Raw genomic sequence first — 15,000 nt, 5'->3', positions numbered from 1 at the left:
TTCATTCCTCTCTTCTCCAGTCAATCGCGCCACCTCTCCAGGTCCTCTTCTAGCTCGATTTTCTCCTCGCAGAAAAGCACCACATCGTCAGCAAACATCATGTTCCAAGGAGCCTCTTTCCTGATGCTCTCTGAGGGTGTCCATGATGATGGCAAATAGGAACGGGCTTAATGCTGACTCCTGATGTAACCCCACTTCTACCTTGAAAGGCTCTGTTGTTCCCGCTATGCACCTGACCGTTGTCTCGCTCTCTTTGTACATGTCTTGAACTATACGGATGTACTTCTCTGGGATGTTCTTTCCTCGCATGCACCAGTACAGTTCCTCCCGCGGTACTCTATCGTAGGCTTTCTCCAGGTCGATGAACACGCCATGCAGATCTTTGTGGCCCTCTCTGTACTTCTGCACTTGTCTCAAGGCAAAAATGGCATCTGTGGTGGACTTCCCTTCCATGAATGCAAACTGTTCATCACTGATGTTGACTCGTCTCCTCAGCCTGTGTTCAATCGTGCGTTCATATAATTTCATGCTGTGGCACATGAGTTTGATCCCGCGGGAGTTCCCGCATGCCATAATGTCACCTTTTTCTTGTAGATAGGTATGGTGGTGCTCTTCCGCCAAGACTCCGGTATCTCCTCATCTTCGCAGATCTTGTTTAGTGTTGTGCATAGCAATGTTATTCCTTCTTCTCTCATACACTTCTAGACTTCTATGGGCAAATTGTCGGGGGCCCACTGCTTTCCCGCTTTTCACCTTCTTGAGCGCTCTCTTCACCTCGTCTTCCGCGATGGCTTCTACCTCTTCCCAGTTCTCAGCTTGCTCTTCCCTTGGATTTACTTCGTTCATGAGTCTCATGAAGGATGTCCGCCACCTTTCCAGGATCTCTTCATCTTTCGTCAGCACATTTCCTTCTTCACTCTTTATCAGTTTGATCTGATAAATATCCTTCGAGTTCTTATCCTTCTGCTTCGCCATCCTCAATACCTTTTTCATGCCCTCTGCAGTATCCAGGTCTTCATATAGCCGCTCATACGCTCTTGCCCTTGTTCTCTTCAGACGGGTCCTCAATTTTTTTTTCTTCTTTGCTTCCTTTTCTCGAATACGTCTTTGCACTTCCTCGCCCCACCACCACGTCTCCTTTCCGGTCTTCGCTTTTCCTGATGTTTTGCCTAGGACTTCCTCCCCCAGAATTCTCATGTCTCCTGCTATGGTTTCCCAGTCGCACCTCTCCTCCTGCCTTCTCCTTTCTAGTCTCTCTCTTGTCTTCTCTTTGAAGTCATTCCTACATTTTTCTTCTTCCAGCTTCCACCATTTGGATTTCGGCATTCCTGGTTACATATGGGCTTTATACTCAGCAGCTCTTAGCGTGCAGATGACTGGCCGATGTTGGTTTGTGATGCTTTCACCTAGAATGACCTTACAGTCTTTGGTGTTTTTGTCGTTTGTGCGGCAGAGGATGTAATCAATTTTGCGACTCAAAACCCCTACTTTGGTAGGTGATCGTGTGTCTTGGGGCTTTCTTGTAGAATGTGTTCACAAGCCACAGGTTGTCTTTTATCGCGAACGCCACAAGCTCTTCGCCACCGTCATTTTTGTCACAGTGACCATATCTGCCAACTGTTTCTTCTCTGCCTGTATATATGTATGTATGTATGAATATGTATATTTATATATGTATATATATTTATCTACATATGTATGTATGTATGTATGTATATATATATACATATATATATATATTTATTCCCTTTATGTATATATATATTTATATATGTATATATATATTTATTCCCTTTATATATATATATATATATATATATATATAAAGTGAATATATATAAACATATATATACATATATATATATATATATATATATATATATATATACATACACATACATATATGATAACACACACACGCAAGCACATACGCATGCGCGCACACACACACACACACACACACACACACACACACACACACACACACACACACACACACACACACACACACACACACACACACACACGCACACACGCACACACGCACACACGCACACACGCACACACGCACGCACGCACGCACGCACGCACGCACGCACGCACGCACGCACGCACGCACGCACGCACACACGCACGCACGCACACCCACACACTCATATATATATATATATATATATCTGTATGTATATATACACATATATCTATCTATCTATCTATCTATCTATCTATCTATATCTATATCAATCTATACATATACACACATACATACACACTAATAACATAAATAACATAACAATCATGCATGCTTTATGTACAAACTCGTGGACCTCTCTGCACCTGTGCACTTCAGTATGCCTGTGTATGTGGGTGGTTCTGCTTGTTTATTTACAACATGTATTGCTGTCTAAAAGGACGAAAGCACAAATTGTAGAACTATCTTTATATAATTTTCAGCCAGATGTTTCCTTAAATGGTCAGTATATGAGATTTGCTGAGATGAATGAGAAACTATTGTTTTAACTTTTGTGTATTGTGTTTTTCTAAGTTTATCCACCCCTACTGTACAGTGATACAAGATGGTTCAGCACTCTGGCCTGTATTCCCAAGAAATATTTCATTATGCAAATCCTACATCGAAAAAAAAAAAACACACTACTGGTATTGACAGTACTTTCCATGTGCTTCATAAAAGGAAATATTACTGACTTATTTTAGTGTACAGAACATTAGTCTACCATCTCCTAACAATATGAAAACTGCATTTCCACACACACTGTTTTAGTGGTATGAAGCATTGAAATGTTAAATAAAAATCCACATATTATTAGTTCACTCTGATATTATATAATCTGTTCGACGTCTAATGAAATTCAATATAAAGACAAATTCTAAAGAATATTTTGTTCTATAGTATATGATACAAGACTTTTGCATGTGCAAGTAATCTTGCCTGCATATAATAATATTTTAGTATGGTAATTTGATTACAACTGTTTCACAATAAATGTGAAACAATGGTAATCAATAAATGTGAAATAATGGTAATCAATAAATGTGAAACAATTTATACTTCTAGGAATAAATTCAATAACCTTTCTAAACCTGTTACATGTGCATATTTTTCTGTATCAAAAAAAATATAATCTATGGAGGGTAATCTCTAAGTAGTATGTTTTCATTCAACTCCAATTATTTTCTGGAAATACAAGAAGAGACTGAGATTGCATTTAAGCAAAATATGTATGAACTATAAGTCTTCTTCAGGAAAAGAAGTCTTATAAGACTCATTGGGATGTTGAGTCAATACATCTTCCTCCAAAGAAGACATTCACTCTCATGGCTACCAAATTTAGGAAAGAGGAACTCTAGAATGAAATCTTATTGTTAGTTTATCAGTCAAACATTTGGAGTGAGAAAATATGATCACAGAAATATCATATTATTTGTAATGTATAGTAGATATGTTGCACTGTTTCATCTTGGTATGATAAAAAATGTGATTATCAGGTTTAATATTTTGTTTGCAAATCTATTTGCTGTAATAGAGTAAGAAAGGGCAAGGCAAGAACAAAAAAGGGTAAAAGGGAAAAAATGAAAAACAACTACTGAGAAAATAACTATAAACAATAAGAGAAAATAATAAATCATATGACACTAACTATTACAGTTGTAATTATTTACAAAGTGACTGCACCCCTCCAAGACTTAGTCCCTAATATTCCAGCTAACAACCTGAGGGGCACTCCTGGGAATCCATAAACATCGTGGTATGAACCAAAAACCTTACCTGGGGCTTTGCCCCACATTCCCACCCCATCTGTTGTGGACATATTTCATTTTATTCATTTCTAACATTTTTCTTTGACTGCACAAATTACTTCAAATGCCAGTGTAGTTTTTCCTCTCATTCTGACACTGATCTTAGATTTTCCCTATCTCAATGCAATCATAATGCAAAAAAATGTACCAATAAAGCATTCTAATTAAAGAAAAAAATTAATGAAACATAAATAACATGGCCAAAAAAAGAGAGAAAAAAAAAAAGAACATAGGATGTAATAGGTTATGTAACGGAAATACTTCACTCACATTTATACTTTTTGGTAATTTAAACTGTGGAAGCTGCAATAAAACTTAGCATTTCAGTAAATATCTTCCTGATTTATACCATCAAGACTGTGTGCGTGTTTCACCTCTGGCTATTCTGCGCTCAACAACCGTTGATCACATTTCTTTCGCTCTTCAAATTTGATCTCAGTAATACGTGTACAATCGAATAGATGTTCTACTTTCGCTTTACAAACCCCTTCATCCCGACATCGCAATGCATTTGCCAGAAAGACCAAAGGCATAATATTCAAGCTGTTGATCTAATGACGTACTTGCAATGTACGTGACACTCGCCTGCCAGGCGCCCCCACCAACAGGAAAAAGTAGACACAGACACACTTCAGGACTAACATCCGGATTTTTCACACTCACCACCCAGTGTCTTTTCATCGCTGCTACGACGCGGCGTAGCCATCGCCAGTGACTCCGAGGGGCGAGACAAAGGGACTTTCCGTACGTGCACCTGTGGCGTCCTGCTCGCGCCTCCACGACGCTTTGTTTTGGTCGGCGAAACGTCAATGGGCGTGACGTCACGGCCAAGCGAGAGCCTATAGTTCCTCGGTCTTTCCTTCGCCTGTGGTTTTCATAGGCTTTCTAAATCTGACATCAGGACTATTATGGGTCAAAAGAGGAAACTCAGAAGTAGACATTTTTCTCTCTCGTAAGAAGGTTAAAACGAAAATATATTTGTTTTCCAAATGATCTGCGCTTTACATGAAGTAATTGATTACATGGGTTCGTTCTCCTCGGCCAACCTGTGTACCATTAACAAAGGCTACGTCACCGAATATTAGCATTTGGCAGCAATTTCCGTTTGGTTTGTGCGTGAAGACCCTCCCCATCGGTCGATCCGATGCTTAAATAAAATCCGATATATATTGTCATTCCACCCTTTTGTTTTTCGTTATATGCAGTTATGAATACAATACGCATTTTGGTTCTTGAACTACCATGTCAATTTCCATATATTAGAGTTTATTAACTTGAATGAGGAAATAAAATTACCGTTAAAAATAGGCATGACAATGAAGATTTCCCTGGCAGTTTTGATGATAAATGTAACAAAAGCATAAATAATAATGAGAAGTACACCTGTGCCAGTAACATATTCACAATAATAACATTAACACAGAATCTCACTGAAAAGCTATGTTGTAATGGATAAACAGCTACCGTTTGTCTGCATATTCATTTCCTGGAAAAACTTACTTCATTTACCTTAATCATCATAGTAATTTTTGAAGTGGACTGTTGTGATTTACTATTTTGATAAACAAAATTGTATGAAGTGTTCCCCTTTAACTGCTGACAAAATGTTTCAGACAATATATATATATTTTTATGATATATAAATTGAATATTACTTTATAAAACAGGTTTCCGAAAGTGCAAGAACTTTGTACATTTTGTGTCAGTTATGTTATCAAACATTATAGTCTTGACCTATTACCAAGTAATCTAAAGTATGCTACTGTTTTAATTAATTGAAATTCCAGGAAAAACTAACCATATTTTTTTTACAACACCACCTTATAATGATCAATTCCTCCAAGATGTTATTAACCCTACGTTGCAGGGGAAAATTAATGAAAAATGGGAAAAAATGCTGTGCTCATTTCCTATATTTTTGTGAAATGTCTCTGCATATAGATGGCTCTGCTAGTGCTTAGCCGCAAAGGAGTCAATTAGTAGACCTTTGCGATTTGAATTGGCTTGAAAAAGGTATTTTTTACTAGTGCTATGAATATCATTGGTGTTATTTTTATTATAAACATTAGTAACAGCAAAATAAGATAATGTAAAATATTTTTGTAAATCAAAGAAAAGGGTAAATGGGCGAGACAGGCAGTATTTGTAATTGGCTCACTGGTGACTTAGTACAAGTGTAGCCATCTGTAGGTAAAACCAATCAAACAAGTAACTCACAGTGGGCATGGGACATATGTACACATCATGCCCATAGGCATTTGGTTAGAGGTCTCTGTACTCTTGCTTTAGGACCCATTAACAGCATTGCCTACTTGACACCCTCAGATCTATACAAGTTACTTTGGGATATTAATATGTCAGTATCATATCAGAATCAAGGCACTTCCTTTTCTAGAAATGAAATATTCAGGAGAGAATACATTAAATTATTTTTCCAGCACTATGTTACACTGAATATCATTTTTTAAGTAGTTATAATACTTAACAACTTTTTCATTACAATTTAGTAATGAATGCCATAATGAATTGAAGAATTAACATTCACAAGGTGAGAATGATTTGCTCTAATTTTCCATTTTCTACAACTGTTTCTGTGTTATAAGCAGCAAACTGACTAGTGAAAATAATTTGGCAAAATGCACTTCAAAAAGTTTTGAATAAGAACTGCATTAAAACTCCCATTACATAACTGTACAACTAATATTGGTGTAAATATGTAAGCATATACACAAATATATTCACACACATGATAAACTTCCAAGGTTTCATCTTAATAAATACAGCAAAGTTATTAAATGTTTTATTGATAGACAAAAGTACATTAGTTGCATTACAAAAGAGTTACCAGAGTAGTACAGTTACATATTTTCTCAGCAATAGCGTTGTCATTACCGATAAATTATATATTTCATGCATATATAGAAAGCTTATCAGTTTATCTCCCTTTGCTTGTTTTCATCAATAGATCAAATGAAATAATAATAAAATCAGCATTTTATAATGCTACATGAATAGTAATTATAATGAGTATATGTGAAACTAAAACTACAAGAAAAGATATCAATACATAAAAAAAGATAAAAATCTGACACACTTTAGGGAATAAAATTCAAATCTGATATAATAGACAGCAATAAATTCTCTAATGCCCAGCACAGGCAGTAGTGGTAAAGCAGAACATATATTATAACAAGTGTTAGAATTCAGGGTGTGATTTTCTGGGGTTGGAGAGAAGCTGGTCAAAGTCAACACTTACAAAAACTAAAAACTAATTCTTGCATAAACCACTGGCACATTCTTTGATTCACAGTAAAAAATAGAGGATATAAACTTCACTACAATCATCAAGATTGTACATAACATTAAAGAAGTTCAGGAGAATGGTTAAACTCCTGTCCATCACAACCACTAGCTACTTCCAAAAGGATCGTCCTCTCATGCAGTCACATGCACAAGTAACCTCCTATTTAAGAACTGTGAAAATTTCTCCTAGGAGAGATATATACATATAGAATAAAAATCTTCAAAATTTCCTCTTTTTCAAGAAAACAGCTACTCTGTATAAAAGAACTAAAAATATAATATTAAAAATGAATAAGTGAGCTTTTTGCCCTGACCAGCCCACATACCAGCAACTTCCTCAACTTCAGAACTTCACTTATTATAGAATGTAAAGCTCAATAGAACTTTGTACACAATAAAGTATTGCCAATTAGCTTTGGTAAACCTAAACCCTGCATAGATATAATGCTTCTATATGAAGTATGTTTTAAAGAAAATATAGGACTACATGCAAAGCAAATATAATATATATAATAATAATCTCCTTCATAGAAATAACGCTATAAAATCTTATTGACTTCATGAAACACTGACCACGGAAAGATAATGGGCCACACACGATGGATCAAGTCGGGGCTAAAGTCACTCTAACTCCAGCATAACTCAAGACAACCAACTCTTATTCATATATGAGGTAAAATTTTGCTAAAGCTATAGGCTGCATAAACAACCTTTCCTGTCTAGATTCAAACACTGAACACTAAAATCAAAAGCCAATATATTTAAACACTCCTGGTTTCAAATACACAAGCATTTGCATTTAACTCCCATGGCACACTTCAAAGTTAGACATGACTCAGCAGCCTGACCCCTTCCACCAGTGCAGCTAAATGAATGTATCACAAGCTAAGGAGGTTACAAAAGAAAATATTGGCCATAGCCAAATACAAGCAAAGGAGCTCTGGTTGGGAATCACGACAGCAGGCACCCAAGTCCCCTCTCCCTGGGGGCAGCATCAACTCTTACCTAGAGATAATAAAACTTTATTTCTACTACAGCAAGTCATGAATGGAGCCATGAATACTGGAAATATAGCATCACTGCGATAATCAACATTAGAAAAGGGCCAGTGATATGAATATGTTGATGCAGCCATAAGGCCGAGGGATGATATGCCACAACCTACGCATCTCAACCTTACCGGCTGGTTTGGGCCTAAAACTGCTGTCCAGCCCCCTTCCAGAGACAACTTTGATGCTTAGGGAAGAACTCCTCAAGGTAGGCCAACTCTTCCCCTACCACAGCAAGAGGCTCCACGCCAGGAGACAAGTACCTAATTTATCACTTAATATTACACTAGCAAAATGTTAACTGGAATTGTAAAATGGCAACTTGTTAAAAGTACAATTATCATATATCCAAATTGATATAGATCTATTATTTCTGCAAAAAATCTATAGAGCTAAAGCATTCATTTAAATGGTAAAAAGGCAATTATCCAGATCTTACAATACAAAATAAATTGGGCACTTATTCCTCAGTGTATCTGATAGGAGCTGCAGCAAGGATCAAGTCACATACACCATCTGAGGAGACAATATTGTGTTTACAGTTTTCCTGAATTATCTGTGGGGCCTGAACAAAGCAATGAGACATTGAGGGATAAACTCGGTTTTGTGCCTACACACCACATTTGGCACAAGATACAGTTCACGAGGGGGAAGACACACCTCCCCATAACCTAAGGCTGATTCACACAAGGGGGGGGGGGGGGGGGGGACGCAGCGGAGAAGGTGATCGAGCCTGGACTGCATGGATAGCATGTGTGATGGCTAACTATGTATGACCCGTACAGAAATTCTCTTAGAAGCAAGGACTGCAGGTGTGTGAGCACTGTCTTCTCCAGTAAAGATGGCTACTTTTTCTTTATCATTATACACCACATGTTTAAAACTCTCTATGAAAACTATGAATTATTTCTCCTCACAGTGCAGAATCAGGCACCTTCATCCTACGTCTCCATCACTTCTAATATCTGTTCCTGTCTTACCATAACCCTACAACAACAAAAACAAATATCTGCCAGAAATGTACAGATTTTACCTATTCTACAAGCATTTTGTGAGACCATGAAGGTCTAAACTTTGCAGTTTAATGTTGCATTAATACTTCAGATGTCCAGTACTCAAAATCTGGCAACAACTTGAGAGTAAATTGCTGTTGTAAGTTACTGGCATGACAAGACTATGTATGGCAACAGTATGATGCACCGTATACGTTATCTAGACCGTTTGATTCAGTCTTCAAATTATTACTTAATGATACTCTGTTTAAAGTTATAAAACCTTCAGCATTGGTGTGTTACCTGCCAAAGACTACATGTGGTAATACTAATAACCAGATCTTGTATCCATAGTTTTAAGCTAAAGTTGTCATCAGGTAATAAAGTAAATTGTCATGTATGGCAGACCGGACGACCCCACAGTCAATTTCTCCCCTAAAAGAAACTACTCGCAATAAACACACACAGCAGACACACTCAAATAATCTCAGAGGCCGTTATCCATCTCTACAAACACAGGCATGCAAAACTCTTCAAACAAGAAGACCTCACAGGAGGCAGCCACTATATAGGGTTGAATAATATATATGAATGCTATCAGTTCTACACGCTATAATCTTACTAATAATATAAAGTAATAAAGAGGCATTGCATATGCAGTTTCATTTTAGATTCTAAAGTCTTACAGGTACTAGGGGGTTCTAAATTTTTGCACAGTAAAAGTCAAAACCTTAAATTATGAAAAATTTGTCCAAGTATAGACAGAGGAAAGACACTTAGAAGGTGAAACCAGCAAATTGCATCCAAAAATGTGTCAGGGTCAGTTGTTCAGAGCTTGGGGGACCCGTCTCTCACCATCAACTCTGCCTCAAAGTCGCACGTGGCCCCACGTGCTACAACACCGCCTGCAGCTCTCAAACACTAAATTATTCGCTTCTTGAAAGTCCTGGATATGTTGACTTGTGTTGAAAAATGGAGGTACAATGATGAAGCCAATACATGAGATTATGATAGCCATTATGAATATAAGCAGTGTTTTATATGAGATATGATAACAGCTTATCCACCTAGAGGAATGATCTATAGATAAATTCACCCTCAACAAATGCTGGAGGGAACACATCCCCGGTCTAAAAGGCAAAAATAATCGCTTCTTCTACTGTATTAACTACTGTTTTCCCTGAGGGAAAATATGTTTCTTCAGATGACTACATTTCCTAGTGAGGTGGTAATATCATGAGGAAGCCCGGTGTATCTGTGTCACAATTTTCTAATGGTAGAGTCACCCCGGTGGAAAGCCTAGGTATTCTGTTAAAAGTACATGATATATGGAATGACATCTATTTAGTTCTCAATCTGAATGATATATCTCCATTACAAGGAGTCAAAAAGTGGATATAATAATGGCGTCTGATACACCTCGAGAAGTAAGGCCAAAGACTAGACATCCAGTTTATCTTACCTATTCTATATAAAGACCTCTTGGCACTGACCTGGTAACAGAATATTTATAATGTTCTTAGTAAAGCCTTTGTCTTAACTTTAGTCTCACTTCTCAGTGTCTGGTGAACAACGCAAACTTGTGTTTTACTGACTGTAAGACGGAGTGTCATCGAGGATCAACCTTCCCTGAGTAGCAGTGGGTAGCCGAGCCCTAGTGAGCCTCCCCTATAAGGATGCACTGACTTTGTCACAAACCTTACATGAATTGGGGCATGGGAGCACTGACCCATACTCCTCATGCGTTCATTCTGCTGATCGTCCAAGCTTAATATCTGACTAAAATCTTAACTAACGACCACCGATATATCTAATTAATATATGGCAATATATGGTCACTCTACTTCTCACTTTGGATTTCTTGGTTAAAATTTGACATACTATTGCCTACCATCCTTGCAGCTGGAGGTTTCTACTCCAGCCCTTGACATAAAGCTCTGAGTGTGTGTTATCAAAACACAGCACACACAACTTTCAACCATTCATTCTAAAGCCATCAGATCAAATACCCTTAAGCTAATATGACCACAACCTGAAACACAAGATGGCTACATGACTTGAGTTATGCCTCATATACTGCAAGTTGGAAGAAAGCGTAATACGTGGCCATCTGGTATCCAGATGGATGGTCATGGTAAAACTTCAGGGTCTATTAAAGCTGTTACCAGGAGCTAGGACAGCCATCCTGTTCACTAACGCTGAAGGGTCTCTCACAACAAACTATTTACACCCCGTCTCGCTTGTTCGACCTTTTCCCCATTGAGAAAAATAGAAAGAGGAACATTTCACTTACAATTTCCTAAAGTATGTGGGCAAGAACAATGGCAACTTACAAATAATGTACTGAAATAGTTTTGGTATCTTGTGAGAAACACTTCAAGTTATATATATCCTTATCAATTTAGCATGTGAATAAGTACAAAAGTGAAATACTCTGCAGTTCTCCCCTAAAGTTAATTAGGGACTACTCTTTGATTATTTCTTGCATTCTGTAAAATGTGTCCAAACATCTCCGGAGGTGATATAATCACTCCTTCATCTCTTGAAAGGAGTAAGTCGAACAAACGAGGATCGAGTTCTGACCTCTGCTGCAGCCACCTGTCCTCCTGACCACCACAACCAGAAACTCCACAACACAATGCTGGTGAATTTATATATTTATATGCGTACTTTTAAATGTGCTGTGATCTGCTAACTTATTTTTCTTCTGAGGCCTGTAAAAGCCAGTAAACTGCTTCTGTACCAACCCTGTCATTCTCACTATGGTATCATCTTAATAACTGAAATATGGGAAAGCTTAGGAGACTTTTCAGGCTGGGTTTTACAGTGCTCACTGGAAGTTAAGCTTGTCACTTCACACTTACAGATGCTTCATGTGACTCTCCAGAGAGAGCTTTTGATTCTGCTTCAACAGGACCCGTGGGGAGATCCATCTTCTCAGTTCCCCTGTTTCCATTTTCCCCTTGTGCCTTCTCAAGCCTGCTGCTTTCTTTTGCTGCAATTTCCTTTTGCCATTCAGGATCGTCACCATAGGGAGAGTCTGGATGATTATAGCCTGGTGAATATGGCTCCTCCTTGGGTTCTTGTAACTGTACAATAGGTTCTAGATTAGGACCATCTTCAGTTCCCTCATCTCCATCTTCAGTGCCATCGTCTAAGTCATCATCCTCATCATCATCATCAAATTCATCCTCATTTTCTCCCTCTGCTGGATCATCTGCCTGCATCAAATACTTGGATTCCCTCAAAATCTTGATTTTCAAGCTCTTAATGGGGTGGCGTTTCTTTTTGTGTGTTTTAAGGCATCTTTTTAATCTAAACATGGCTGGACATTCATCACATTTGATTCTACGCCTACCTTGTCCTGGCCCTTTCCCGTGCATCCTTTGGATGTGGGTCTTCAGGTTGGATCGCTGGGCAAATCCCGCCCCACAGTGATCACATTCAAAAGGCCTCTCCCCCGAGTGCAGTTTCATATGGATTCTTAAGTTGCTCATCATGGTGAACTTTGCCCCACATTCCAAGCAGTTATATGGTTTGATTGCACTTGGATTTTTTTTCCTTCCTCTCCTTGTTGGGGTTCCAGCTTCTCCGCTATGAACTCTATTTTTATGGGCTTTAAGATTTGACTTTTGTGTGAAAGCTTTATCACACTGATCACATTTATGTGGCCTTTCACCAGTGTGAGTTACAGCATGAGTTTTGAGGTTGGCAATCTGTCTAAAAGCTGCATCACATTGGTCACACTTGTAAGGCCTTTCATCTGAATGAATTTTCTGATGAGTTTTAAGTGTTGACAACTGAGTAAAGCAAGATTTGCACTCTGGGCATTGGTATGGCCTCTCTCCTGTGTGAATACGCCTATGGGCCCGAAGATTACCTTGCTGGGTAAATTTTGAGCCACAAACCTCACACGTAAATGGCTTCTCTCCTGTGTGCCTCCACATATGGTTCTTTAACTGAGTGCTGTTCTTAAAGACCTTTTCACATTCATTACATTTGTGAATGACAGGTATGCGTGGAGGTTTAGGTTCTTTAGGCTTTTTGGGTTTAGGTGGCTTTGGAGCAGAACCCATCTGTGCCTCATGGACAAGCATTGAACTACCATAATCCTGGTTATAAGGCTTAATATCATGGTATGGCTTGACTTCCATATCATCATCCAATCCAAGATTTTCTCGATGGTCTCGGTCCTGGTTATCACTTATATACTGGGAAAACTGTGTGTTGTATGGGCCGCTATAAAACTGATGTTGTGGAGGAAGTGGTGCACTTGAAGGATCAGGCATGGGTGTTACAGATGAAGCAGGAGTTGGGGGGCCAAGGCTGCTATGGCTCAGGTCTCCACGGTACATTGATTCTGAGTAGCGTGGCGACTCCACTCGCATTGATTCCCTCAAGGGGTGAGGAGATTCTGTCATCATTCGATGAGAGGGAGGATCGTAGTGTGAGCGCATGGGAGGAATGGATGACTCTGGAGGTGGTGGGGGGTTCATTCTTACCCCTGTGGAGTTACTTCCACTGTCATGATTTATTCGCAGATTTTCAGGCATTAGCTGATGAGCCGGTTCGGTCACACAAAGGTTTTCTGGGACCATTCGCGATGCATCAGAGGTCACCCTGAGATTCTCTGGCATCATGGGATGGGGCTGTGGGGTCTCTGCACCAACACGAAGATGATGTGATGTTTCACCTATCCTAACATGCTGACTTGTTTCTACACCAGGGCGGTGATGCTGCTGTAAATCAGAACCTATTCGAAGATGCTGAGGAGTGTCTCCACTTAGCCTCATGTGTTGAGAATTTTCTTCTATACGCATGTGTTGTGGAGTTTCTGCCCCTACTCTTAAGTGCTGTGAATGCTGGTGTTGTGGAGTCTCAGCTCCAACTCGAAGATGTTGAGGAGTTTCGGCCCCTACACGTAGGTGCTGTGGTGTTTCTGCTCCCACACGGATATGTTGCGGAGTTTCAGCCCCTACACGCACATGTTGTGGAGTTTCTGCTCCAACTCGAATGTGCTGAGGAGTTTCATTTCCGATTCTTAAGTTTTCTGGCATCATCCGTTGATTACTTAGGTCCGTGCCATATCTCAGCGGGTCAGATCGAAGACTCTCACTTGAGGAATAACGCAAATTTTCAGGCATCATTCTTTGGTCAGTTGGGGACCGCAGATTTTCTTGCATGGTCCTCTGGGAAGGGCTAAAGTATTCTCTGAGACTCTCTTGTACCATGCGCTGGGCATCTGCATGGCTTCTGATTGATTCCTGGACTGTACGCTGTGGTGGTTCTGAAGGAGGCCTCAGAGGGTCAGACATTATGCTACGGTACGAGGTCTCAGGACTTCGAACCGATTCAGACACCTGAGGTCGTAGAGCCTCTGCTACAAGCCGTTGTGGATCTGACTGAAGACGTTGTAGATCAGAAACAAGACGTTGCGCATTGGAGGCTAATTGTTGTAAATTTGATTCTTGCGCTCTCTGCAGGTCAACAGGGTTTCTATAGGGGTCACTTGGAGGTCGCTGGTAAGGGTCAAGACTCTGCTCTTCTGTACGCTGCAGCTCAGATCTTATACGTTGCAGATCTGATGGCAGACGCTGTGGCTCACTAGACTGTCTGTATGGGTCAGCAGACATTCTCTGACTGTCAATTGCATAGCGACTTTGATCAAGTGTCTCGGCAGCCAATCTATATGATTCTGGAAGATACCTATGAGCTTCTGGTGGTGCTCCAGTCATGAACTTTGAGCCTGGGAACATCATGTTATGTCCTAATGCCATGAGCTGTGCACTCTGGGACATAAGGCTTGTACTAGGGCTGGAGATACTTGGGTAGGATGC

General features: G+C 39.4%; 2 protein-coding genes across 2 annotated transcripts in view; both read right to left on the bottom strand.

Annotated features, from left to right (window-relative positions):
- Positions 1-4,633, bottom strand: part of LOC125025870 — a 45,158-nt gene extending 40,525 nt beyond the window's left edge. Inside the window, exon 1 of the mRNA XM_047614166.1 lies at positions 4,483-4,633. Coding sequence (XP_047470122.1) covers positions 4,483-4,525 — 43 coding nt within the window. The 5' untranslated portion in view covers positions 4,526-4,633. The remainder of the gene's footprint in view (positions 1-4,482) is intronic.
- A 1,973-nt stretch (positions 4,634-6,606) lies between these two features.
- LOC125025699 (paternally-expressed gene 3 protein-like) overlaps positions 6,607-15,000 on the bottom strand; it is a 51,376-nt gene continuing 42,982 nt past the window's right edge. Inside the window, exon 3 of the mRNA XM_047613818.1 lies at positions 6,607-15,000. This exon is cut by the window's right edge and continues 99 nt beyond it. Within this exon, the coding sequence (XP_047469774.1) occupies positions 12,013-15,000 (2,988 nt within the window). The 3' untranslated portion in view covers positions 6,607-12,012.

This window comes from Penaeus chinensis, chromosome 5, assembly GCF_019202785.1.
Source record: "Penaeus chinensis breed Huanghai No. 1 chromosome 5, ASM1920278v2, whole genome shotgun sequence".
NCBI lineage: Eukaryota > Metazoa > Arthropoda > Malacostraca > Decapoda > Penaeidae > Penaeus > Penaeus chinensis.
This window is presented reverse-complemented; position numbering and strand designations above follow the sequence as displayed.